Source organism: Plecotus auritus (assembly GCF_963455305.1).
Source record: "Plecotus auritus genome assembly, chromosome: 1".
NCBI lineage: Eukaryota > Metazoa > Chordata > Mammalia > Chiroptera > Vespertilionidae > Plecotus > Plecotus auritus.
The window spans coordinates 81,328,423-81,355,663 of NC_137770.1; the positions used below are offsets into that span (position 1 = coordinate 81,328,423).

The window sequence follows — 27,241 nt, forward strand, 5'->3', positions numbered from 1 at the left end:
ATTTATAGAGACTACCGAGTAAGTATCATTAGTTTTATTCTAATTTTCATTTTTCAGATGAAAAAAGAGAGGCACAGAATAAGGTTACTTGATTTTTCTACCATCACACATAGCAAAGGAATGGCTAAGCTAGGACTCAGATTCAGGACTTTTGTCTTTGTATCTTTGAATCTACAGAGAGTGATGTGGCTGAATGATGTGTCAAAACACATCACATAGATAGGCTGAATATGAAAGGCCTCAGGGAAGTTAAGGTTGGTGGCATATTAAGGATGAATCAGGTAATGAGGAACTGCCCTCTATTATTTAATCAATCAATCAATCAATCAATTAATTTTTGTCTTCTATTATTTAAAAAAAAATTGTTGAGCCCTGGCCCAGTGGCTCAGTTGGTTAGAGAGTCATCTCATTATGCCAAAGTTGTGGGTTCAATCTTCAGTCAGGGTACATGCAAGAATCAACCAATGAATGCATGGATGAGTGGAACAACAAATCGATCTTTTTCTCAAATTAATAAATAAATTTTTAAAAAAGAATGATATGTCCGTCCGGAGTGGCTCAGTGGTTGAGCATCGACCTATGAACCAGGAGGTCACAGGTTCGATTCCTGGGGAGGTCACAGGTTTGATTCCCAGTCAGGGCTTGATCCCCAGTAGGGAGCGTGCAGGAGGCAACAGATCCATGGTTCTATCTTATCATGGATGTTTATATCTCCCTCTTTCTTCCTCTCTGAAATCAATAAAATAAAAAATAAAAAAGAATGATATAAAATGGGAACCAAATTTATTCTATGCAATTTTGAAGAGTTAGGGCCAGAACAAGGAGACATATTCCACTAAATATTAGGAAGAGCTCCACAAAAAAGAAATTGTTATGTTCTTGAACTGTTGAAGCTGGTGCTAGATGAATATTTAGCAAAGCTATCAAGGGAAATCTTTGACATTACAACCTCTAAAATTGTGTTCAAATCAAGTCTCTTGAAATATTAGGACTTGTTTGCAAAAACCTAAATAACAGTGGTACAGTTTCTCAACGCTGTAGTTATACTAGTAAAGAAGGAAGGCAGGATGTTTTACTGTTCTTTCATGTTGCAATAATTACATATTCAAGCATTTCCATTCCTGCAGACCAGCTGAGGGCTGGTTGGTGAGGAATCTGGGGTGGGAGTGGGGGATGGCGGATGGCTAGGTTAGGAAGAGTAGGGAACTGTGACTGATCCCAGGCAAAAGTGAAAGCAATTCACTGCTTTATCAGGCAGGGAAGGCAACCCTTAGTTGAGCAATTGAAAAATCATCATCAGCATACCAGCAGGAGTTTACCAGGGTGAAGACAGTGTCTCAGGGAGGGTGGAAGCAGGAAGGGTTACACAGGAACTTTGGGGTGGAAGCCTTGCACGGAGTTTCAGTCAGTTGCTGAAAGAAGCCTTTTGTTCCGAAAGGCAGTTTAGAGGGAGGGTGTTTTGTGGGCAGTAGTTTGTGAGGAAAGTGTTGGTCAGGGAGAGGGTATAGGGCTAGTAATATGAATAGCAGGGCTTGTTGAGAAATGTGCTTTGTGGGGAACTTGCTTTGCTGGGGCTGTGTCTGGTGCGGTGAGAGAGGCTACAGGGGCAGAAGGAAGCAACCCAGTGATGGGTTTTAAATATATGTATATAATTAAAAACTTTAATTTAAAATCTTATGGGATTATAAAAATACATATTAAAGTAAAACAATTGGACAATATAAAGAAGAAATAAAGAGCTCCTTTGTCCCCTCACTGTTACCAGTTTGGTGTACTTACTATGGATTTGATATTTTTTTTGAAATTTTAAGTCTCCACTTTGTCTCAAACTTTTTACTTTGAAAATCTTCAAGCTTAGAGAAAAGTTGAAAGAACAGCATGATAAACATTAGTATTCATACCTTCTACCTAAGTCATCAGTTGTTAACATTTTTCCACATACACACCCTTCTGTTTTCCTGAGCCATTTGAAAGTAAGTTGTTGCAAACATCATGTCAATTCACTTTGAAATACATTGACATGCATCTCTAAGAATAGGGACATTCTCCTACATGGCAACATTACCATTATCTCACTTAAGAAGATCATTATAGCCCTAGCTGGTTTGGCTCAGTGGATAGAGCAACCACCTGTGGACTGAAGGGTTCTAGGTTCGATTCCAGACAAGGGCACATGCCTGGGTTGTGGGTTCGATCCCCAGTAGGGGGCGTGCAGGAGGCAGCCCATCAATGATTCTCTCTCATCATTGATGTTTCTCTCTCCCTCTCCCTTCCTCTCTGAAATCAATAAAGAAATATATATAAAAAATTTAAAAAAGAAGATCATTATCAATTCAGTCAGATCTGCATTGCATATGTCTTATTTATCAATATGTCTTATTACAGATTCTGCATGCTTTCCCTTTTCTTACTTCTCTTGGTCATCTTTGAAGGCAGAACTTCAATCATTTATCTGGCTGGCCAGCTACACCAAAGCAACTGCATACTGGGGATGGTAAAAAAGGGACCCGCCAAGAGCATGAGAACCTGGAAGCCTGCCAGAAGGGCATCTCTCAGAGTTCAGGATTCTTTCTTTCTCCTGAGCTCATCTCAACTTCTCTCCTCCAGAATGTGTCTTGGTGTGGGCCTCTTTGGGTTCATCTTGTTTAGGACTCTCTGTGCTTCCTGGACCTGTATGTCTATTTCTTTCACCAGGTAAGGGAAGTTTTCTGTCGTTATTTTTTCCAATAGGTTTTTTACTTCTTTTTGAAAAAAAAATTTTTTTTTATTGATTTTGAGAGGAAGGGGAAGGGAGAGAGAGATAGAAACATCACTGATGAGAGAGAATCATTGATTGGCTGCCTCCCACATGCCCCTGATGGGGGATCAAGCCTGCAACCTGAGCATGTGCCCTGACCAGGAATCAAACCACAACCTCCTGATTCATAGATCAGTGCTCAACCACTGAGCCATGCCAGCTAGGTGGCTTTTGATTTCTTGCTCCTTCTCTTCTCCTTCCAGCACCCCCATGATGCAAATGTTGGTACACTTGAAATGGTCCCAGGGGCTCATTACATTATCTTCATATTTTTTATTCTTTTTGCTGTTCTAATTGGGTGCTTTTTGCTTTCTTATATTCCAACTTCTTGATTTGATTCTCGGAGTCCTCTGCTCTCCTGTTAATCCTCTGTAAATTATTCTTTATTTCAGTTATTGTCTGCTTAATTTTTGACTGGTCCTTTTTTGTGTTGTTAATGCTCTCATTAAGTTCCTTGAAATTCTCACTAAGTTCCTTGAAATTCTCATTAAGTTTCTTAAACATCCTTATAAATTGTTTTGAACTATGTATCTGGTAGTTTTGTTGCTTCCATTTCATTTAGTTCTTTTTTTCTGAAAAATTTTTCTGTGCTTTCATTTGCAACATGTTTCTTTGTCTCTGCATTTTGGCTGCTTCCCTGTGTTTGTTCTTAAGTATTAGATAGAGCTGCTATGTCTGCCATGCTTTGTATAATCACCTTGTATAGTAGGTGTCCTATAGGGCCCAGTGGCTCAGCCTCCCCAGTCACCTCAGTTGGGCATGCCAGGTGCACTCCTGTGTTAGGTGTGCTCTGTCCTATGGTAGTTGAGCCTTAATTAATTTTGGCATCACTGAGAAGGGTTGACCTCCAGGCCAATTGGTTGTGAAGATCAGCTGTGACTAGAGCGGAAGAGCTGCTGTGCAGGAGGCAACCCTATGGAGCAGGACTTGCTTCAGTGGGGCTTTGGTGCTCACTGAGTACACCCCTTGAGTGTGTCACTGGTGGATATGGAAGAGTTGTAATCCAGCATGGTTGAAGTTGACTACCAGGTGTACTGGTACTGGGGCCTGCTGGGAAGTGAAAAGTCAGCCACTGCCTATGCCCTGCCCGGGGCTACCCAGTATGTGCTACAAAGCAATCTGCAGATGGCTGCTACTTGTGTTGAGCTTGGAGGTGCCTATGAGAGGCCGAGCTGTGACCCACTAGTGCCAGGCCTGGAGCCACTTATTGAGAGGTATAGGGCATGCTGAAGCCAGTTACTGCTTGTCTGAGAGATTTTAGAAAAGTCCAAAACATGAAGCAAGAGAGGCCAGTTATATGGAAAAGCCACTGGAAATGGTTTGGATGACCTGCAAATAGGGACAACCAGGATCTAAGGGAATTATCAGGACAGGGGGAAAAGTGTGAGCCAGATTGATGGAGATTCAGATATGGAGCAGCCTGTCAGCTCTGTGGCAGGAAGGGCTCAATAAAGGAACACTGGCCTCTGCCAACACTTCTTTTGGGAGAAAGCTCTTGTCCTGATTCCAGACAAGTTAGTTTCTCCCTGAATGTCCCAGGTTCCTTTCAAGCTGCTGCCCAGTGCTGGAGCTCAGAAGTTCAAATAAGTCCATGTGCAGGCCCTTTAAGAGGAACTGCCTGGGACTCCTGCAGCCTCTGTGTCACTCAGTCACAATCCCCACTGGTTTTTATAGCCAGAAATTGTGAAGCCTTCTCTTTCCGGTACTAAAACCCTGGGCTGGGGGGCCTGGTGTGGGACAGGGACTCTTCTTCTAGAAACCCACACAGCCAAGATATTCTTCCCCATTTTAAACCACCACATGTGGATGTGGGACCAGCTGGTTCCAAGATTTTGCTTCGTGTCTCTGTCCTATCAGCCTCCGTGTGCTTCTTTAATTACCCAGTTGTAAGACTTCCATTCAGCTAGACTCCAGGTGGTTCTGAATGATGGTTGTTCTATATTTTAGTTGTAAATTTTGATGTGGTTGTGGGAGGTGGTGAGTACCAAGGTTACATAGTATGCCATCTTGACCAGAAGCCTCAGCTTCTTCCTTCCTTCCTTCCTTCCTTCCTTCCTTCCTTCCTTCCTTCCTTCCTTCCTTCCTTCCTTCCTTCTTTTCTTTCTCTCTTTCTCTCTTTCTTTCTTTCTTTCTTTCTTTCTTTCTTTCTTTCTTTCTTTCTTTCTTTCTTTTGAAACTGTCAGTTATGCTGTGGTTAAGACTTCTATCTTCACCCTTGAAAAAACCCACATTTTATCACAGCAATACATGGTCAGACTTAACAGCCCCAAATTTAAACACTTGTATAAAGTCATAACCAGTTTTATTGCAAAAGGACCCTGTACATATTTGCCAATTCTAGTACCTTAATAGCTACCCAACAAGTCAATATACAGAAACATGATCATGAGAAGCAAGAAGTACCACCCATCCCTTCTGCATATTAGCAACTTGTCCCTCCTGAGCAACAGTATTCACCTCACTGAGGTCTGTGAACAGTCACTTTTTTCATTCATCCTGAGTGAAAGATGGGATGACTTAAGTATAAATGCAACATATTATAAACAATTTCTTACCAAAAAAAGTCACAAATTAAACCAAAGTATTTTACAGATTTGCCTTCACTTAAGCTCTCTCTCCCCTTATCCTGCCAGCCAACTGGATGTCTTTGAATATGAAGGTGACTCTTTTAGCGTGGCTAGCACATAGATTAGTATCTTCAAATAAACCCACCAGGTAAGCTAAGTAGCCTCCTGCAGTGCATGGATGGCGGTACTCTGAAACTCAGTGGATTTCTGGTAACAATGGATTTCTCCAAACCCAATGTTCCTGGGCCTGTAGTGATGAGATTTTTTTCACCCCACTGCTAGAGGGGGCACTTTTCCTGGCTGCTTTAGTGGCCAGATGTGGGCCACTTTCCCAGCCATGGATTTGTGAGCAGTCTGTTTGGTTTGGGCCATATTCTTTACCCAGCTCTGAAGTCTTAGGCCGCTTCTTCATCGGCTATGCTGCTTCTGCTGCCCAGTCATAAGCAAAGTAAAGAAGCTGCTCTAATGAACAACCGAACTGTTAGGGGCAGAAATAGAATATTGAGGACTAGCTATTATAAGAAATAAAACAAGAAATATTAATCATGCTCTGTTAACTGTGATTGTTTTGTTCTGATTAAGGAAAGCCCATTCTAACCTGGCTGGGAGTCAACCTTGAACCTGGCAGTTAATCTTGGAACTGGGAGTCAACCTTGGAATTTGGTCCATCCCCGTTCAAGAATTGCCTCTTATCATGGGAAGATTAACAGCTTGTTGCCCAAATAATGCACCCCACGCCGCATTGCCTACTTCCCATGCCTGTAATTCCTACTTTCCCAAGTAATCTTTGTCCCACCCAATAGAAGCTGCTGACTTATGAGGGGTTGCAGGTTTTTGTCAATGACCTGCTGCTCTCTCATATTGCCTGCATTATTGGAATAAATGCTTAGATATGATTCAACTCTGTCTCTGCTTAATTGACTCAAGTAGTGACAGGCAGCCTGGACCTATTGGTTGTCCAGTTACAAAACCACTTTGGGGATGGGAGTAATTTCATAAAAAAAACACACACACACAAAAGTCAGGGAAAGAAGATGACTGTTAAAGGAATCTATCTCAAATGGTGGAATCTTAAACAGTGAACAGCTAATAGGAAAGAATATTTTTTTGGAGTGCAATAGAAAGAACCCTCAAGAATCATGTCATTAGGCAATTTATTTTTATCCAACAAGCCTGGCCCTGTGTGAGCCATGGGGCCCTGAAGAGAATCCGAAGGCATTTTTGTAGTCTCATGCAAATGAGCAACACCCATTCTCTCTTCTGCTTCCTCTCTCCCAGGGCCAGGCTGATTCCACTTGCTCCTGATTCCCTCCAGAGTCACTCTTGGAGGCAGAGAATAACAAATAGGGGCCACAGTGCTTCTAACCTTCCTGGTGTCTCTCCCCTGATATCCAGCACTGATTTCCCCCACATAAATTCACCCCTCTCCTGTCTCTCCCTCAGCCCTTTGAGAATTCCATTTTAATTCTGCTCATGGTAGAAAAGAATAAACAAAAAGAGTCACTATTGTCAAGCTACTAACTGTGAGAAATGCTCACCTGTCCGAATTCAAATAATGGACTTGGAGGCAGAAGTATGGTGAAAACGAGACTTTTAATACGTTTTTGAGAGTGGGTGTTTGTCTGGTTATACAGGCACACCTAGGGTGGTGAACACAGTCTATTTATTCAGTCCATCCTCCAGTTCCTCATTGGCTGAGTACTATGGGGTCACCTGTGTCCTCATAGGTCCCCTAGGCCTTATTGTCTCCTATTGGGCCATTTAAAAAAATTGTGCTGAGGCCTTTTCTAATTGCCTTCACCTCCCTTTGTCTAGTGGAATCTTCCTGGAAAATGCACTACCAGCCATGTGCACAGTTCTCATACCCTCTCCCCTCCCACTCCCCACATTCTGTTTGCCCTGGGGAAATTCAGTAACCAACTGGCCACATACTGTTTCTTTTCTATGACGATGAATCATAGAGGCCTGTCTCTTACACTATCTAAAATCAAGTAGGCTGAAGCATAAAGAAACTATTCTATTCTTATGCTAACAAGCCTGGGAACTTAAACTTTTGAACTCTTCCAGTAGATAACCTTCTGACAACCCCCTGAAAGACTTGGGAGAGAATGTTCATATGTGCAGACCACCTGACATTCATTATCCAGACCATCAGACATCTGGAAGATTATAATCTTGGGCCAATCCAGAATGCAGGATTGATACTTCTCAAGAATGAACCGTTTAACTATAAGAACTCTTAGCTGTTCTTTCTTTTTTGGAGCACTCTTGGTTTTGCCTAGTTGTGTTTCTGATTTGCAAGATACTTGAATAAATCTTTATCAACTATGTCTAGTCAAGTCCTCCTGATGCATATATAACTGGTGGATAGCAATAGCTGGCTGCTGCCCAGCTTCAGACCTGATATGGCTCAGCATTAGGACCAGTGTGTGAGGTGAGGCTAGCCACTACCCAGGGCTGAAATAGTGCCACTTGTATACTAGTACTTGCCTCCCTAGGCTCACTCTTCCTTGAAACCTCTGCTGTTTTACCAAGTATCTCCCAGATCTGGACAGTGGGAAGTGGAAAGCAGATATAGGTCAGGAAGTGGTTTGAACTACTGGATGCAAAACCTGCCCCCGCCCCCCCAAAAAAAACACAACAGCCTGAACTCACTCATCCTTCAATTCTTTTTTCACAAAGCCCACAAACTTCCTTTTTGTAATTTCCTTCTCCTTCAAGGTGATTTTATTTTTTATTATGAAAATTTTCAAACGTACACTGAGGTAGAGAAGACTATAATTAGTCCTTAAGTGCCCACCAATTTCAACAATAATTAACATTTTGCCTATCTTGTTTCATTTCTCCTCCCTATTTTATTATTTTTATTGACATATTCATTTACTCTTAGAGTATTATTAAGGCTAATTACAAGTTTATTTTAAAGCGGGGAGTCGAGCAGAGGAAACCAAGCTTAATGTGTTCAGCCCTCAACCCTAGCTCCCCATCGCTACCTCAGAGTCACACCAGGTGCAAATATAATTTCATAGCTTGATATTCATTCTTCTAATAAATAATGTTGACTACATTCTTTATGCCAGAAACTGTGCTAGGTACTGAAGAAAGGAAGAAAGCTAGGATAAGAACCTCTCAGTTCAGTGGGAAAGAAAAAAAGCAAAAGGGTAATACTATTGGTGTGGCTTGATTATTTATATACTAGAGGCCCGATGCACAAAATTTGTGCAAGGGGCTCGGCCCTCACAGCCTCAACTTCATCCAGAGGGAGGCCCAGGAGGACGTTCGGCTGTCCGGTCTAATTAGCATATAATGCTTTTATTATTATAGATTACTAGAGGCCTGGTGCATGAAATTCGTGCAAGGGGGGGGGGTGTCCCTCAGCCCAGCCTGCACCCTCTCCAATCTGGGACCCCTCAAGGGATGCGCGACAACCCGTTTAGGCTTCAGCCTACTTGATTTTAGATAGTGTAAGAGACAGGCCTCTATGATTCATCGTCATAGAAAAGAAACAGTATGTGGCCAGTTGGTTACTGAATTTCCCCAGGGCAAACAGAATGTGGGGAGTGGGTGGGGAGAGGGTATGAGAACTGTGCACATGGCTGGTAGTGCATTTTCCAGGAAGATTCCACTAGACAAAGGGAGGTGAAGGCAATTAGAAAAGGCCTCAGCACAATTTTAATAAAATAGGGAGGAGAAATTGGTGGGCGTTTAGTGGGATCGGGCCTAAACGGACAGTTGGACATCCTTCTCACAATCCAGGACTGCTGGCTCCCAACTGCTCGCCTGCCTGCCTTCATGATTGCCCCTAACCGCTTCTGCCTGCCAGCCTGATCACCCCCTAACCACTCCCCTGCCCACCTGATTGATGCCTAACTGCTCCCCTGCCAGCCTGTTTGCCCCTAACTGCCCTCCCTTGCAGGCCTGGTCACCCCTAACTGCCCTCCCCTGCAGGCCTGGTCCCCTCCAACTGCTCTCCCCTGCAGGCCTGGGTCCCCCCACAACTGCCCTTCCCTGCAGGCCCGGTCACCCACAACTTCCCTCCTCTGCCATCCTGGTCACCCCTAACTGCCCTCCCCTGCAGGCTTGATCGCCCCCAACTGCCCTCCCTTGCAGGCCTGGTCTCTCCCAACTGTCCTCCCCTGCAGGCCATCTTGTGTCCACATGGGGGCAGGATCTTTGACCACATGGGGGCAGCCATCTTGTGTGTTGGAGTGATGGTCAATCTGCATATTACTCTTTTATTAAATAGGATAGAGGTCTGGTGCACTGGTGGGGGCCAGCTGGTTTGCCCTGAAGGGTGTCCCAGATCAGGGTGGGGGTTCCCTTGGGGCATGGGGTGGCCTGGGTGAGGGGCCTGTGGTGGTTTGCAGGCCGGCCACGCCCCCTGGCAACCCAAGCGGAGGCCCTGGTATCTGGGATTTATTTATCTTCTACAATTGAAACTTTGTAGCCTGGAGCAGAGCCAAGCCTCCTGTTCGCTCAGTGGCAGCAGCCATTTCTGTTGGGATTTATTTATCTTCTATAATTGAAACTTTGTAGTCTTAAGCGGAGGCCAAGGCAGTCCAGGGTGTGCAGAAAGCTTGGCTTCTTCCATCGCCCAGGGCAACCCTAGCTTCCTGCTCTCTCCAGCTCCGTGGCTGCTGCCATTTTTGTTGGGATTTATTTATCTTCTATAATTGAAACTTTGTAGCTTGGAGTGGAGGCCTAGACCGGCCAGGGTGTGCAGAAAGCTTGGCTTCCTCCATCACCAGGGAAACCCAAGCCTCCCTCCTGCTCTCTCCATGGCTGCAGCCATCTTGGTTGGGTTAATTTGCATACTCGCTCCTGATTGGCTGGTGGGCATGGCTGGTGGGCATGGCTTGTGGGTGTAGTGGAGTGATGGTTAATTTGCATATTACTCTTTTATTAGATAGGATAGCTGCAAGAGTGTTAATTTGCTATATAGGCCTCCTTATGTCTGCTTTGTGAATCTAGAGCCATATATTATTGAGAAGGCCACAGAATTAACTTCTTTCTGGAAGTTTTCTAAAGGAATCTCAAGTTGGCCTTTTAAAAGCTTCTGTTTTTTGCTATCTTAAATATAGAGAAACCAAGCCAAATAAACCCTTTACACGCAATTTCACCCATAATATGATTTGGGTAAATTCCTTTCTTCCCCCAATCCCCACAATGTCTTAAAGTTCCTGGTGTGCCAGGAAGTTATCTTCCTTATCTCCTGCAAAGCTGGGGTGCTATAAGCCAGGTCTTAGGCAAGTTTTTCTGAGAGCCTTTGTAGGAATTGGTTCATTATAATGGATTAAATGAGCATCATTCCCAAAATAACATTCTGGCCCTGGCTGGTGTGGCCCAGTTGGCTGAACATCGCCCTGTGCACTGAAAGGTCTCTGGTTCTATTTCTGACCAGCACACATGCCCAAGTTTTGGGTTCAGTCCCCAGTCAGTGTATGGGAGGCAACTGATCAATGTTTCTCTCTCTCTCTCAAATCATTAAAAAATTATTAAAATAACAAAAATAACATTCTGGACAAAACCTTGGTTGCATAACTTATTTTTCCATTATATCCTGGTAAAAAGGGGGACAAGTTCTTACTGAACCTATGCAAATAACTATGCTGATATAACAAGTAAGGAGCCTCGTTAAGAGTTTTTGAATTCTTGGCTGGGGTATGTGGGCAATGGGAATCAGATAATATTTTAAAATGTTTATTTCATTCAGAAGGAAAGGGGGAGAAGATTAAAGAGGGTAAAGGAGAGATAAACGGTTATGGGAGAAGATTTGACTTGATACAGTACAAAATATAGATGATGTATTATAGAATAATTGTACACCTGAAACCTATGTAATCTTTTTAATCAATATAATCCCAATCCTATCTAATAAAAGAGTAATATGCAATTTGACCATCACTCCAACACACAACATGGCTGCCCCCATGTGGACACAAGATGGCCACCACAAGATAGCCACCAGGGGAGGGCAGTTGGGAGGGATCAGGCCAGCAGGGGAGGGCAGTTGTGAGCGATCAGGCCAGCAGGGGAGGGCAGTTGTGAGCGATCAGGCCAGCAGCGGAGGGCAGTTGGGGGCGATCAAGCCTGCAGGGGAGGGCAGTTAGGGGTGACCAGGCTGGCAGAGGAGGGAAGTTGGGGGTGACCAGGCCTACAGGGAAGGGCAGTTGGGGGGGACCCAGGCCTGCAGGGGAGAGAAGTTGGGGGGGGGGGGAAACCAGGCCTGCAGGCGAGGGCAGTTAGGGGTGACCAGGCCTGCAGGGGAGGGCATTTAGGGGCAATCAGGCTGGCAGGGGAGTGGTTAGGGGTGATCAGCCTGGCAGGCAGAAGCAGTTAGGGGCAATTAGGAAGGCAGGCAGGCGAGAAGTTGGGAGTCCTGGATTGTGAGAGGAATGGCCGACTGCCCGTTTAAGCCCGATTCTACCAGGATCGGGCCTAAACGGGCAGTTGGACATCCCTCGAGGGGTCCCAGATTGGAGAGGGTGCAGGCTGGGCTGAGGGACACATACTCCCCCATGCACGAATTTCGTGCACCGGGCCTCTAGTAAATTCAATAAAAAGAAAAATGGTTATTTCAGTTAAAAAAAAAACAGAGCCTAGTAATTTATTATGAATTACAGAGTTTAAGAAGAAGAAAAAAGCCTTCTTTATATATTCAGAATAGAGTGTTAAAACAATAACATTAAAGTAGAACATTAAAACAATATTCCAAATGAATAACCACAAATTTTCCTTTTCTGTTCATTTAGTCCTATATAACTAATTCTTGTTCTGCTAAATATTGAGCTAGCAATTTCATGAAACTATCAGCTTTTTTATTAAAAAGACTTCTGTAAAGTAAAAATTTTCTAGATGTAATTTACTTATAGGATATTTTTCCTTACATGATATTACCCTACTATCCCCCCTTTTTTTGATTAATGGAGGCTTTTGTAAATTTTATAATGCAGTCTTAATAACTTTAAATTTTAATTTTTTGCACAAAAATATGACTGCTTTAGGTTCTTTGCATGTTCAGGAATTTTACCATGAAATGAACTACCAATAAAAATTTTAGTTACTACTTTAGGAACAGCTTTTTGTCCAGTACAATTAAATTTTCTTGAATATTCACTTATTTCAATTAGCCTATTTAAATTAATCTGAAAACTTGATTATTATTTTACTGTCAAATTTAATACTCTACCAACAATCTTAGTTTACACTGTAAATATTAGTGGAAAGGATTATTTGCATTCTTGAGTAGGCCCTGAGCATTCCTGGTGCTAGGCTGGATTTAGATATAGGGCAGCTGCTATCTGCCAAGTCTCTGTCTGTTACCTGGGTCCCAATCTGAGCAGGGCCAAGTCATTGTCTGTCACCTGTGTCCCGATCTGAGTTGGGTGTGGGAAGCAAAGCAGCCATGGGGGCAGGAGACCTCCCTCAGATGGGGTGAGGGTTCAGGCCCCTGCAAGGTTGGGGGGGGTGAGGGTCTGTGCCCCACCTCTGTTGACCCCCAAGTTCTCTCCTGATGGCCCCTCTGCAACTGTGCCTGTCTTAGGTTGTTCCTTCCCTGAGGAATCTTACCCGTCTCTGGCTAACCAGCCATCCTCCGGAGCCAAGCAGGGTGATGTGAGGTTCAGTTCTGTCTCCTTGGTACCCTATGCCCCTGTGGCCTCCACGCCCAACACCTGCCTTGGGATCCCCTGGCCTGCTGGTGGGGCCCCAGCACTGATCACATATCTCAGGGAACTCAGGTTTCTTCTCCAGGGAGGGCCTAGCTCACACAATTGGGCAAGAGACAGATCCATGGTACCAGCCACCACGAGGCTTCAAGCTCAGCATGAACAGAAAGCTCAGGCAACAGCTGAGGGCAATTGGATTGTGAGAAGAGGGTCCCTCTTGGCACAAAAGGCAAGAGGGGCCAATATAGAATGCTCAAGTGCCTTCCCAGTGCCTTAATTCCTTCTGAAAGGGATTAAATCCTTTCATGTCCTTTTTTTTAAATTGCTGCCAAACATTCAAAGAATTAGTTTGTAAGTTTGTTTGGGATAATTGTACAATATGCTGTTGTAAAATATCTAAAATTATAATGACATTGTAGAATAATATCATGTAAGGATATTCTTTGCTCTAGGCCAGCCGTGGGCAAACTACGGCCCGCGGGCCGGATCCGGCCCGTTCGGCTGTTCTATCCGGCCCGCGGAGCCAAAAGAACAGAGGGTTCTCTTGCTCTCCCCTCCGCTCCTTCACCAGCAGCAGTGTTAACATAGCAACGTTGGGAAACACGGCCGCAGCTCCTTCTTCTGAGTGGGTGGATTTATATCCGCCCATTCAGTAGAAGGAACAACCTCTCAATCTTCCAGAGGCTCCTTGTAATGCCCGCGGACGCGTCCTCCGACATCACCCTGGGAATGCGTAGACCCGTTATCGTGGTGATGTAGGGAGACACGCCCCTGGAGAGCACAGTATCAGAGCATTAGCTAAAAAGGAGACCAACAACACTGTTCCCACTGAAGTTGATGTTTTAAAGACCAAAAACCTTTCAACCCAGTCTACATTGCCATCTACATCTATGTCCCGGGCATAATTTGGAAGTTGCACTAAAGAAAATGTTTAATTTACTGTTTACACATTTTGTTCTTTTCTATTTGTTTTAGTTTTAAATTATTTTATTATATTTAAGCTTAATTTGAAAGGCTTTTGTACCTTTCCTTTGTTAGGCAATTTTATTTTGCCTTTGCCATCTTCAATATAAGGTATGTTATTGTGCTATGATTCCTCCATTTTTTGAAGTTTCAAATTATAATAATTAGTGTTTACATTCTTCTTGTTAAAATGTTTGAAATGAATAAAACTATTGAAATAAAAAAAAAAGACCATACCCTTTTATGTAATGATGTTTACTTTGAATTTATATTAGTTCACACAAACACTCCATCCATGCTTTTGTTCCGGCCTTCCGGTCCAGTTTAAGAACCCATTGTGGCCCTCGAGTCAAAAAGTTTGCCCACCCCTGCTTTAGGCCATGGCAATTCAATTTCAAACTGGCTGTCAATTTTTTTTTGTAACTTTATATAAACTTTGTCAGGGAGGCAAAAACACAAATTACTTACTTTAGTTCAAGAGGCCAAATATATTGACTTTCAATTACAATCCTTACGACTTTTGAAGGAAACTTCTCTTTGTTTCCTTCCAAAATAATTTTCGGGCTACAGAGTTTCATTTAAAAATCTTTGTCACATGAAACAATTTCTCTTAAGGTTATGGTGACCACTAGTATGGATTAGATTTAATATTTTATTTTTATTTTATTTTATTTTTTTATAATTTTTTTTCAATTTTTATTTTTTACATATGTGTCCTTATTCCCCCATAACTCCCCACCCCCCACTTATGCCCCACCCCCTTATGTCTTTGTCCATTGATTAGGCTCATATGCATGCACACAAATCCCTTGGTTGATCTCTCCACCTTACCCCCACCCTCCCCTACCTTCCCTGAGGTATGACGTGCTGATCGATGTTTCTCAGTCTCTGGCTCTGTTCTTGTTTATCAGTCTATGCCATTCAAAATTAATTTTCATTTGTAATGCTAACAGCAAGACACCCATGAAAAACACACATGGTGTCTAAATCGTTTGGGCAAAAATAAAAAGGATCCCAAATCAATTATACAGAAAAGATTCCTTTATTAACTTTTGGTTGAGAATATGTTTGTATATTTTCAGAAAACAACTCCAAGACCATGTGGATTCCTGCAACAGAGAGGAATTGACAGGTCTGCTCGAACCACGAAGACAAGAGGTGAAACAGTCCAGAGATGGAAGATGCTGACGACGCCTTGCCACGCTAGCAGTCAGCAGCTGTGCGTCACAGCAGGTTGCCTAGGACCAAACCAGAGAGGGTCGGATCTGCATTGCCACCATGTGCCCACCATCCAGATATCATTGCTGACATGTACACATAAGGAACTGTTTGACATTGAAACGGGGACTCAGAACTGTTGGACATTGAAATCGGGACTCAAACATTTTTGTTATTATATGTTTATTTCTAGTCTGCAGAGGCAAGATTTTTTAAAGGAAAGAAATGGGGAAAAAATAGATACAGAGGCAAAGAAGCATTGAACAGACTGTCAAACTACAGCGGGAAGGCAGGGGAGGTTTGGGCGGGGGGCGCTGTAAGAGATCAACCAAAGGACTTGTACGCATGCATAGAAGCATAACCAATGGATACAAGACACTGGGGGGCGGGCAGGTAAAGGCATGTACTGGGGGCTTGGGGAGGCTGGGGGGGAGGTCAATGGGGAAAAAAAAGGAGACATATGTACTACTATTTGTAATACTTTAAGCAATAATAAAAAAAAAAGAGTTCTGGAAATCTTGTCTTAGTCCACTGGTTTGGTATGAAAATTACCTAAGTAATGTTAACTCAAAACCCATACTTAGGAGTTTATGCTTCAAAGCATTAATAGTGTAAGTATCTGGTTTGGTCCTTTTTCATGGGCCCTTCTTTGTTGAAGATACAAATTCTGGCCTGTAATTTATAGGAGATCCTTCAGGAAAATATTAGAGTAAAACAAAAACTATGTGTAAGTGACAGAACTTTAAAATGCTCAGGGTTGCCGAAACCGGTTTGGCTCAGTGGATAGAGCGTCGGCCTGCGGACTGAGGGGTCCCGGGTTCGATTCCGGTCAAGGGCATGTACATTGGTTGCGGGCACATCCCCAGTAGGGGGTGTGCAGGAGGCAGCTGATCGATGTTTCTCTCTCATCGATGTTTCTAGCTCTCTATCCCTCTCCCTTCCTCTCTGTGAAATATCAATAAAATATGTTTTTAAAAAAATAAAATGCTCAGGGTTAATTTATATCTGATAAATTGCAAATGTGAAAGGTTATGAAGATTCTTAAGAAGAATAATGCAACTTACAGGGAAATTTGGTTGTTTATTTTGCATGCAAAACTGTTACAGGGGATGGATATACTATACTTATATAAAGCTATCCATATAATTTTAGTAAATATTAAACCCAGCTTGTTACTCTAACTGGATTTTCTTCTCAAAACTGGAGTTTACATGCTAAAAAAAGGAAGTTTCCACCTCCTGAATTCCCACCAACTCCCTAGAGGAATCACTGGCTGGACCAGAGATTTTTTTTTTTTTTACCAGAGATATTAAGATGGGTTTTTGAGACACAGGAGGTCCCACCCCCTGCCCCTATCCCCCATCTTCTCAAGTTGTGGACACTGGAATAAACCACTTTCCCTCTCACCAGCACCTGTCTCACAAGTTTGGCTTTTTTAGTGGTGGGCAGCTGGACCTGAGGGTCATTTCCCCAGTTCCAAACCAGCTAATAAAGCCATTTCAGAAATATTTTTAGATAAAATGTCTCTAAAGATTATTATTAAGCCTATTTCAAAGAAATCAGTGAATGTCACACTGATTCATAAAAATGGATGAACAGAACTTTTATAGAGCATGAAATCCAACTTTCCTAGCATAGGTGTAGGCTGTGAGAAGACAGAGAACTTGGCAAAGGAATTCATAAGTTAGATATGATTTTGGATAGTTCTTTCTGTAAACTTTGTTCTGAAGAGTGGGATGGTTGTGGTCTGTTTTATTGATCGTATGCTATTACTAAAACTCCTCCAACTTTACAGAAGCTGCCAAAATTACTCAGAAAGAACAAGACATAGTGTGATAACTCTCCCAGAGGATCATCTAACAGATAGACTTGGGACTATGCAGGGCCTGAACAAGTGAGAGCCCAAATCAGGGGAACTTGCGGTGGTTAGAGATGGGATAAGAGGATTATACCTGAAAGATCTGGCAGAGGTTGGAAGGGTTGGGTTCTGTGGATTGTAGCAGGTTTGTGTGAATTCATTTTACAAATGTGAATTTTTATGATTCCTAATAATAACTGAAAATATACATCTTAGATATGCAAGATAGTTTTGGGCATTAATGGTAACCAATTGTTCTCTAGATCCATGAGGAAATGACCTAAACTGAGCAGGCTATCAAGGGTAAGGCGAAAGTGTAAGAGAAGGAACAATGGGTGGGAGTTAATGGATCAGGGTTCCATTCTTGTTCTGCCTTAGGCAAGTCACTTAACATCTCAGGGCCTCAATTTTATGGTAAAACAGGACAAATATGTCTAGCTTTTTTTTTTTTTTTTTAACCTGATGGAGGTGTTGTAAGGGTTATATGAGGTCATTTATGTAAAAATGAAGTAAAATGTAAAGCCATCTATTTAGCTTCCTAGAAAGCCAAAACAACATTTTTGTGTGGATTGGAAGAAAAGCTCCTTCTCAGGGTGAAGTCAACCCTGGGCCAGTTTGTACAATTTAGTGAGCAGAGCATGGGTTAGGTTTCAGTCTCTACTTACCCCCTTGGCTGGCCATGCTTGAATGGAGCGTAATCTTCAGAACTATTTCTGCAAGAAGAATCACACTATGTAATATTAAATGAAGCATCACTGGCAAGATTTTTTTTTAATCTTTATTGTTCAGATTATTACAGATGTGCCTCTTTTCCCCCCCATAGCTCCCCTCCACCCAGTTCCCACCCCCTCCAGGCCCTTGCCCACCCCCCCCCCCACTGTCCTCGTCCATAGGTGTATGATTTTTGTCCAGTCTCTTCCCGCACTCCCCACACCCCTTTCCCCCCGAGAATTGTCAGTCTGCTCCCTTTCCATGCCCCTGGTTCTATTACATTCACCAGTTTATTCTGTTCATCAGATTTTTTATTCATTTGATTTTTAGATTCACTTGTTGATAGATATGTATTTGTTGTCACTTTGTTTTTCATAATTTTTTATCTTTACCTTTTTCTTCTTCTTCCTCTTAAAGAATACCCTTCAGCATTCATATAATACAGGTTTGGTGGTGATGAACTCCTTTAGCTTTTTCTTGTCTGTGAAGCTCTTTATCTGACCTTCAATTCTGAATAATAGCTTTGCTGGGTAGAGTAGTCTTGGTTGTAGGTTCTTGCTCTTCATCACTTTGAATATTTCTTGCCACTCCCTTCTGGCCTGCATAGTTTCTGTTGATAAATCAGCTGACAGTCATATGGGTACTCCCTTGTAGGTAACTAACTGTTTTTCTCTTGCTGCTTTTAAGATTCTCTCTTTGTCTTTTGCCCTTGGCATTTTAATTATGATGTGTCTTGGTGTGGTCCTCTTTGGATTCCTTTTGTTTGGGGTTCTCAGTGCTTCCTGGACTTGTAAGTCTATTTCTTTCACCAGGTAGGGGAAGTTTTCTGTCATTATTTCTTCAAATCGGTTTTCAATATCTTGCTTTCTCTCTTCTTCTGGCACCTCCATAATTTGGATGTTGGTATGCTTGAAGTTGTCCCAGAAGCTCCTTACACTATCTTCATTTTTTTGGATTCTTTTTTCTTTTTGCTTTTCCGGTTGGGTGTTTTTTGCTTCCTCATATTTCAAATCTTTGACTTAGTTCTTGGGATCCTTTAGTCTACTGTTGAATCTCTGTATATTATTCTTTATTTCAGTCAGTGTATGCTTAATTTCTGACTGGTCCTTTTCCATTCTTTTGGCATTCTCACTAAGATCCTTGAAGGTCTCATTAAGTTCCTTGGAGGTTTCTAGAAGATTCTTGAGTAACCTTATAAATGTGGTTTTGAACTCTATATCCTGTTGTTTGCTTTCATCCATTTCTTTCATTTGTGACATGTTTTTTTGTCTCACATTTTGGCTGCTTCCCTGTGTTTGTTTCTATGTATTGGGTAGCTGCTAAGTCTCCTTGAATTGATAGAATGGCCTTGTGTGATAGGTGTCCTATAGGGCCCAGTGGCTTAGCCTCCCCAATCACCTGAGGTGGATGCTTTTGGTGCACCCCTTTGTGGGCTGTGTGCACAGTCTTGTTGTAGTTAAGCCTTGATTGCTGTTGGTATCACTGTGAGAAAATGACCTCCAGGCCAATTGGTTGTGAGGACCAGCTGTATCTACAATGGAAGAGCTGTTGTGCTGGAGACACCCTTATGGGGCAGGATTTGCTTCAGTGGGACTTTGGTGCTCACTGAGTCTGCCCCGTGAGTGTGTCACTTATGGATGTGAAGAGTTGTAATCTGGTATGGTCTCACACTGAGCAGTGGGTACACTGACTCTTGGATCTCCAAGGAGATGCAAAGTCAGCCACTGTCTGGGGCCTCCCAGCAGGAGCTACAGAGAGATCTGAAGATTCCTCCTCTTTGTATTGGGTTTGGAAGTGCCCAGATGAGGCCCAGCTGTGAAGCAAGGCAGGCTGGTGTTGGTGCAGCCTTGGGCCTTCTTTTGATAGCTTTGGGGCTCCCTGACCCAGCTGCTGCCTGTTTGACACGTTTTAGGCTGAGAAAGGACAGGCCATTCATATGCAAAAGCTGCTGCGCACAGCTTGGGTGAGGTTGTAAATTGGGTGGGGTGGGGTCTCAGGGAATCACCAGGGTGGAGCAAACAGCAATGGCGGCCAGTCAGTCCTGTACTGGAGAGGTCCCAGTGCAGGAACAGTGACCGCTGCGAGCACCTCTGTCTGAAAGAAAGCTGACCTCGCATTCCTGCCCCGATGTCAGACAGTCCAGTTTCTCCCCGTATGTGTCTGGGTCCCCCAGAGTCTTGCCCGGAACTGGAGTTCAGAGCAAATGGGAGCTTGTATCTCCCTCCGGATTAAAAAAGCAGTGTACCGGGTGCCAGCCCGTTCTGCGCCTCCGCACCTTCCACCAGTCTCAATGCGCTTTCTTCTTTACCTCTCTGGTTGTAGTACCTCCACTCAGCCAGCTTTCCTGCAGTTCTGGATGATGGTTGTTCTGTCTTTTAGTTGTAATTTTGATGTGGTTGTGAGAGGCAGCAAGTACAGGTGTTTACCTATGCCTCCATCTTGGTTCTCTCACAGGGAAGATGTTTGCCAAATATATTTAATATGCTAGATCCCTTTGTGTTTAATGAATCAGGGTGCAATTCTGATGCTATTCCCTATGTACAACTGAGCACTCTGGGATTCTAATGGAGATCAGTGTTTACATATTAGGTCATTTCGAATAACATGTCCATCTCTGAAAAAAATGCCTACCCCCAGCTGCCCCTGCCCTGAACTTTTGTGTAGCTGGTAGATATGTGAATGATAAAAACCCTGGGAAAAAAGCTAATGGCTTATTTGGGATCCACAGCAGAGTTTGATTCTTCTTTAAAAAAATGTATATTTTTATTGATTTCGGAAAGAAAGGGAGAGGGAGATAGAAGCATCAATAACGAGAGAGAATAATTGATTGGCTGCCTCCTGCACGCTCCACACTGGGGATTCAGCTTGCAACCCAGGCATATGCCCTAACTGGGAATGGAATCATGACCTCCTGGGTCATAGGTCAATGCTCAACCACTGAGCCATGCCGGCTGGGCAAATTTGATTCTTTATTAGTAAAACATTGTTCAGCATTCTTTTCCTTCTTTTGTTTCCACGTCTCCCATGTTAAGAAACTCTTCATAACTGGAGAGCCATAAGGCTGAGCTGGATTTTTATAGCCAGTCAACAGTCCCTAGGCAGAAGTAGCTGTAACTGCAGAATGAAGAACAAGTTCCTGTGTGCACAGTGTAGCAAGACCCCTACCATTACTAATTCCCTTTTTTTTTTTTTTTAGAAATTAATACTATTTTGAGTCGGTAAAATGCTCTTTTGCACACACATTTCCGGCATCTGGTACAGTTAACCGAACGTCCATTTTTGCGCAACTCTCACCCAGTACAGATTCCACAATGTCCTCTATCACCTAAGAATTAAAAACGTTTGACGTTCTTCTAAGTCTTCACAACACCCATTGAGGTAGGCGGTATTGACCCCATTCTGCAGATGGGGAGGTCTAGGCACGGAAAGGTAGTGGCTCCTCGGAGGCGGCAGGTCTGTGCTCCGCCGCGGCTCCGCCTCCACGTTCGCGGTCCCAGCGCCGCCGCCCTGCGGGGAAGGATCTCACACAGACCACGCTCCTGTCTAGTCCAGAGTTAAACGAGAGTCTTTACAGTTCATATGTTTGACTCCTAAAGCCAGCCGCTCTCCCTGAACTGGAAAGACAAAAATATGACTAATTTTCGGTCGGGTCTATTTGCTCTTTGTAAGACTTTCACGAGTCGCCTTGCATTGTGTAGCTGTGCGAGCGCTCAAATCCCTTTGGAAGACAGTTTGAAGTGGCATCAGGGACGATGAAATTTTGAGAACGGAACATAAAAATCGATAGTTAATAGATTTGAATCAAAACATAAAACTACACGCTATGGTAAAGTAAGAATAAACCCCAAATCGACGGAGAGCAGTACTTCCCAGTGTCTGACAAGGCCTCGCACAGAGCAGGCGTCCAGGAAGCGTTTCTTGGACGAAGGACACATCTTGGACATGCCTGCCACTGATGACAGCCCCCACTGGGGAGAAGGGCAGGGGCAGGAGCCGGGAGGCCACAGGGGCCCAGGGGTGCCCTGGTAACACAAAGCTGCTCGGCCACTCCTCAGGGTGTGGATGCTTCCTTTCTGCCAAATAAGAGTTGGGGCTGTCAACACCGAGCCCCTCTGAACTTACACGGCCATTCATAAAAACAGGTGTGTAAATAGGATAAATATAGGGAGAGCCTCATCAGGAAGTGTCTTTAACACTGGATAGATGCTCATACGCCCATGGAGGATGGGGATGAGGAGGTTAGGGCTGTGCTGCTCGTGTTTCGGTTAAAATGTATCTCTAATGCTAGAGAGCCCTGGTGCCCACGCCCCTTCCCGCGGAAGAAACCTGATTCCGAGTAAGGAGTCCACCTCCTGCAGGGCGGGGGCTGGGTTACAGCCCAAATGCAGCGAGGCCTCAGAGGACCGCTGGGCTCCTGCAGCCTGGCTCGCCCAGCGCACTGCTGATACTGCTGTTACCTGCTCCTTGTTCATCTTTCATCCTCGTCCCATCTCTTGATTTAGCCCAAGGACAGACTGCTCCGGGAAGTTGGGGGAAGGGGTCCTTTGGTCCTAAGGCCTCTGACCTTTGGTCTTGAGGGATGTCCCGAAGAGGAAATGGTGAGTATAACGTGATTAAGAAAATCCATCCTGCACAGCGGCCAACCGGAGGCCGTTTTGTCTCGGGCTGCGCAGAGTGGGAGGCGCCGTGGACCCCGGGGGTCACAGCTCCACCTTGACCTCTTTTATGAAAGGCAGGCCCGTGGGCACCCGCTTCTTACCCTCCAGGTACTCCTCGCCAAAAAAGTGAATCAGGGAGATTTCCTCCTCTTCCGTCCGGTCGCGGAAGAACCGCCACACCGTCAGTGCGTAGCCCACGCCGCAGATGGGGTTGCAGAGCATCACCTGGGTTCCGATACTCCAGTAAAACCACCCAACGTAAGAAGGGTGCCGGAGCCAGGCGTACACCCCGCTCGTCACCAGAGTGTGGGTTTCTGACTTTTCATTCTGCACCACGTGGTTGAAGTTGGAAGCAGCCGTAAACATCGCCGCTTTCCTCAGGCATTCTCCGAAGACCACCATCAGCAGGCCCGTGGCGCTGAGCCAGGTGACCTGCTTCCGTTCTGGCCAGAGCAGGTTCTCCAGGGTGAACTCGATCCAGGAAGAAAGGGCAGCCACGGTGTACTCCTGGCTGTGGTTCAGGAGGAAGGAGTCCAGGGACAGGCTCTTGGGGTTGTTGACCGCCGTGACTAAGTACTCAGCATAGTGGAACAGGGACAGCGAGCACATGTACCAGCCAAAGTGATTCCAAGAAGACTGGCTGAAACTCAGCAGCACCCCGCAGCCGAACACGAAGCCCAGGAAGCAGGCTCGGACGGCTATCTGGTAGCGCGGCAGCCGGTAGAGCAGCAGCAGCAGCAGCGCGTTGAGCCCGGCCACGTAGAGCGCCAGCGCCGTGCGGCCCTGCAGGCCGGCGCGCGTGAGCAGCGGGAGCGGCAGCGCCAGCACCGAGGCGCCCAGCAGGAAGGCGGCCAGGCTGAGCCGCGCCTCGGAGCCCGGCGGAGCCCGCGCCGCGCAGCCCGCCATGGCGCAGGCGGCGGACAGCGGGCGCGGCGCCGGCTGTAGCCACCCCCCCCCCTTTTTTTTTTTTTGCACCATACATTTTATTCCTGATGTGGGACAGCTTCCTTCCATCCCCAAAATGAATCACATGTTGCCCTGGAGAGATCTAGATTCTCCTACCATCTCTGGGGAAGGAGTAAGAAAGCGAGGTGCCTGAGACCAGGGACACTTGCAGTTCCCCAGACAACTTATCTTCCTCTTCTCACTGAGGACAGCTGCTCTCCACTCTCATCTACTCATCCCTTAAAAAAAAAAAAAGCACCTTCACCATTGAAAAACAATAAACACAACATTTCAAGTATGAAGGAGGGGTCCTGGGATGGGACACCAGGTCCAAATCATCAATGAAAGAGGGAAGGGGTAGAGGAGGAGTCATCACTGTTTCTGCTGCGGGGCCTCCTTCCTCGTTGCATCCTGTAGTAACTGCGTGTCCACCTTATCTGTGGGGAACTGCACATAGCGAGCGGCCTGCACATGAAGCAGTTCTTCACTGATAACATGTGAAAGTATTCTTCAGGGTCTGTGATACTGATGCCAGTTAGTTTGATGTTGAGATACTGATCCACAGAATGGAGGGTCCCAGGTCACTCTTGAATTCCACGACCATGTCCTTGCCCACAAGGTCTTGAAAAAGGAATAGAAAGCAGGGTGCTCATGCAGCAGGCTGCCGGCAGGACTGGGAAAGCGAGGGCCTATTACTAATATTTTTAAACCAGTGATTCTCAACCATGTCACCAGATTCAATCTTTTATAGCAAACATATTATATGTCCTCTTTACTACCGGAAGTGTAATTTACAGATAAAATAACACCTTTACACACATAAACCTAGGCAATCCATCTTTAGAGTCTGAATGCTCAGAATCATTGTTCCTGCATTGTCAAGATTTCTTCTCTATTTGATCTTTATTATCAATAAACATGCTGTTATTTTCCCATTTAAAGAAATAAAGTAAAAAGCCAACCTTCTCTTGACACTCACTTTCATTTTGTCTCATGACTTAGTCATGTCCTGAAATCCTCCAAATTTGCATTTGCAGCTCACACTCTTCTGAAATCCAGACTCCTATACTCACTCTATTTAATTGCCATCCAACACATCAACTTGTAGGTTTTTTTTTAAAATATATTTTTATTGATTTTAGAGAGGAAGGGAGAGAAATAGAAACATCAATGATGAGAGAGAATCATAGATTGGCTGCCTCCTGCATTGGGGATGGAGCCTGCAACCCGAGCATGTGCCCTTGACTGAAATTGAACCCAGGACCCCTCAGTCCACAGGCTAATGCTCTATCCACTGAGCCAAACAGGCTAGGGCTCAACTTGTAGTTTTAGTAGAAATGCTGAACTTAACATCACACAGGGTTGGGTGGGGTGGGAGAAAACTGCAAGGAAATACACCAAAATGTATATAAAGGTCTTGCGTGTTTTGTTATACTATTATGTAGAACTTCTATAATGAATATTAACACTTACAAAACTTTTTATTTTGAAATAATTGTTGATTTAGAGGAAGTTGTAAAGATGGCACACAGAGGTCCCATGTATCCTTTACCCAGTTTCCTCTAGTGATTACATCTTACCTAACTACTATAATATCAAACTAGGCAATTGACATTAGCATTGTGTGTGTGTGTGTGTGTGTGTGTGTGTGTTTCTATGTCATTGTATTTCATATGTGGATTCATGTAACCACCACTGCAGTCAAGATACAGAACTATTTCATCACCACAAAAATCTCCCTTGTGGTACTTCTTTATAGTCACACCTACATCCCCATCCCCACCATCTTAACCCTTGGCAACCACTACTATATTCTCCATGTCATATAAATGGAATCATACAGTACATGACCACTTGATTCCCCCCCCCCCCCATTTAGCAAAATGCCTTTGGGATCTATCCAATTTGTTGTGTGTACCAATAGCTCATTCCTGTTTATTATTTATTTATTTTATTTCAGAGAGGAAGGGAGAGGGAGAGGGAGATAGAAACATCAATGATGAGAGAGAATCATTGATCGGCTGCCTCCTACATGCCCCATACTGGATATCGAGCCCACAACCCAGGCATGTGCCCTGACTGGGAATGGAACCCTGACCTCCTGGTTCATAGGTTGATGCTCAACCACTGAGCCATCGTGGCTTCCTCATTCCTCTTTGTTCCTGAGTAGTATTCCATGGTATATAAGTACCAGTGTTTGTTTAGCCCTTCTCCTATTGAAGGATACTTCGGCTGTTTCCAGTTATGGGCTAGTACAAATGAAACTGCTATTAACATTCATGTACAGAGTTTTTTGTGGACATGTTTTCATTTCTCTGGGATAAATGCCCAGGAGTGTGATTGCTGGGTAAGTGTATATTCAGTATTTTAAGAATCTGCCACACTATTTTCTAGGATGACTGTATCAATTTACATTTCCAACAGTAATGTATGAGAGATCTGCTGGGATTCTTGATCCAGCATCTAGAAAGGTTCAGGAATGTGGAGAAGTGCTGTGTGTAAATTAATCAAGAGTCCAGAGACGAAACATAATTTTGAAAGGCATTTGGGGGGGGGAGCAAAGGAGCTTGGATAAAGAAATCAAGTTTTCTTTGTCTCAGGACCCCTTGCTTTTTATTAACACAAATTGTCCTAAGGCAAGGTAGATATACACTTCAAAGGCCAGGGTTTGGTACACAGAATCCATTGTCAGATTGGAAGAATTACCTCCGGTCAGATTTGGCCAGGAGGAGGCAATAACATATAGATTAAGATGCCCTCAGCTGTCTGGCAGCAAGCAATCCTTTATGCAAATCTTCTAGGTGTGGGGAAATGCCCTCAGCCATCTCCACATGATTCAGCCCTGCTGACATGCTGGAATTGGCTTCCGGCAAGATCCAGTTTCTCCACATCTTTGCCAGTGTTTGATATTGTCACTATTTTTTTATGTGAGCCATTCTGATATCATTCTACTGCAGATCTCTGGAGTTCTTCCTCTGCAGTCCTGTACCCCACCTCATGCTCTGCCCTGTGAACTCTAATTGCATTGACCTCCTTGGACTCCCGATCTATATTCCCAACTTAGTGTGACTGATAGACTCAGCCTGGGTTCCTTTTCTCTTTGCCACATGGCCCAGAAACTCCAGGGAGTAAGCCCATCTTGTTTCCCATCTCTCAGTGATCACTGCATTGCCTGTTTTCCAATGTCTTTAAAATCTGTGTGTGTGTGTGTGTGTGTGTGTGTGTGTGTGTGTGTGTGTTTTATGTAACTCGTTCATTTTTATAGGAGTTTCAGGCAAATTCCAGTTGCTATTATTCCATCTTGACTGCAAGTGAAAGTCCATATTTTAGATTAATTTGAAATGAGAAATAGTGCTTATGCTTAGAAACTAAGTCTTAAAATGCTTCATTATCAATTTTCTAATCAGAGTATCTATCTCTCTATATATATCTTTATTATCTATCTATCTATTATCTATCTATCTATCTATCTATCTATCATCTATCTAGTCATCATCATAAATTTTGCTTAACTAGAAGTCAGAAGTTCTACTATCAGAATTGCCATTACTTATCTATAGCATCTGAGACATTAACCTCTTTGAGTCACTTCCTTATTTGTAAAATGAAGTGTCAGTCTATATAAGCCTTAATTCCTACTTTGAGATTCTAGGATATTGTTTGACTTATTCTAGAAGCACTGAGCAGTGTTGGTAGGTGCATTACTTAGTATGTGTTATTTCTAAACAGGAAAATGGCATTGATAGAATAATGAGCATGTGTTGGTAATATGTAATAGCAATAACAGCAATAGAATACATTTATCCTTTTATATGCAGTATCTTAGATAACATTCACAACATCCCTATGAAGTATTA

The 27,241-nt window shown here is 43.9% G+C and overlaps 1 protein-coding gene and 1 pseudogene across 2 annotated transcripts; both read right to left on the reverse strand.

Moving 5' to 3' along the window:
• Positions 1–20,975: 20,975 nt before the first annotated feature.
• LOC308254638 (protein-S-isoprenylcysteine O-methyltransferase-like) lies at positions 20,976–23,345 on the reverse strand (the record flags this gene model as incomplete). Its single annotated transcript, XM_080680893.1, has 2 exons — positions 20,976–21,499; positions 22,239–23,345. One exon carries the CDS (start codon positions 23,343–23,345, stop codon positions 22,482–22,484), a length of 864 nt encoding a protein of 287 aa, XP_080537019.1. The 3' UTR covers positions 20,976–21,499; positions 22,239–22,481.
• A 411-nt stretch (positions 23,346–23,756) lies between these two features.
• Positions 23,757–25,170, reverse strand: LOC308236938 (U6 snRNA-associated Sm-like protein LSm2; annotated as a pseudogene). The gene is made up of 2 exons: positions 25,154–25,170; positions 23,757–24,057 (listed from the first exon to the last, which is right to left on the reverse strand). The product of its transcript is annotated as a U6 snRNA-associated Sm-like protein LSm2 (transcript).
• Between the last annotated feature and the right edge of the window lie 2,071 nt (positions 25,171–27,241).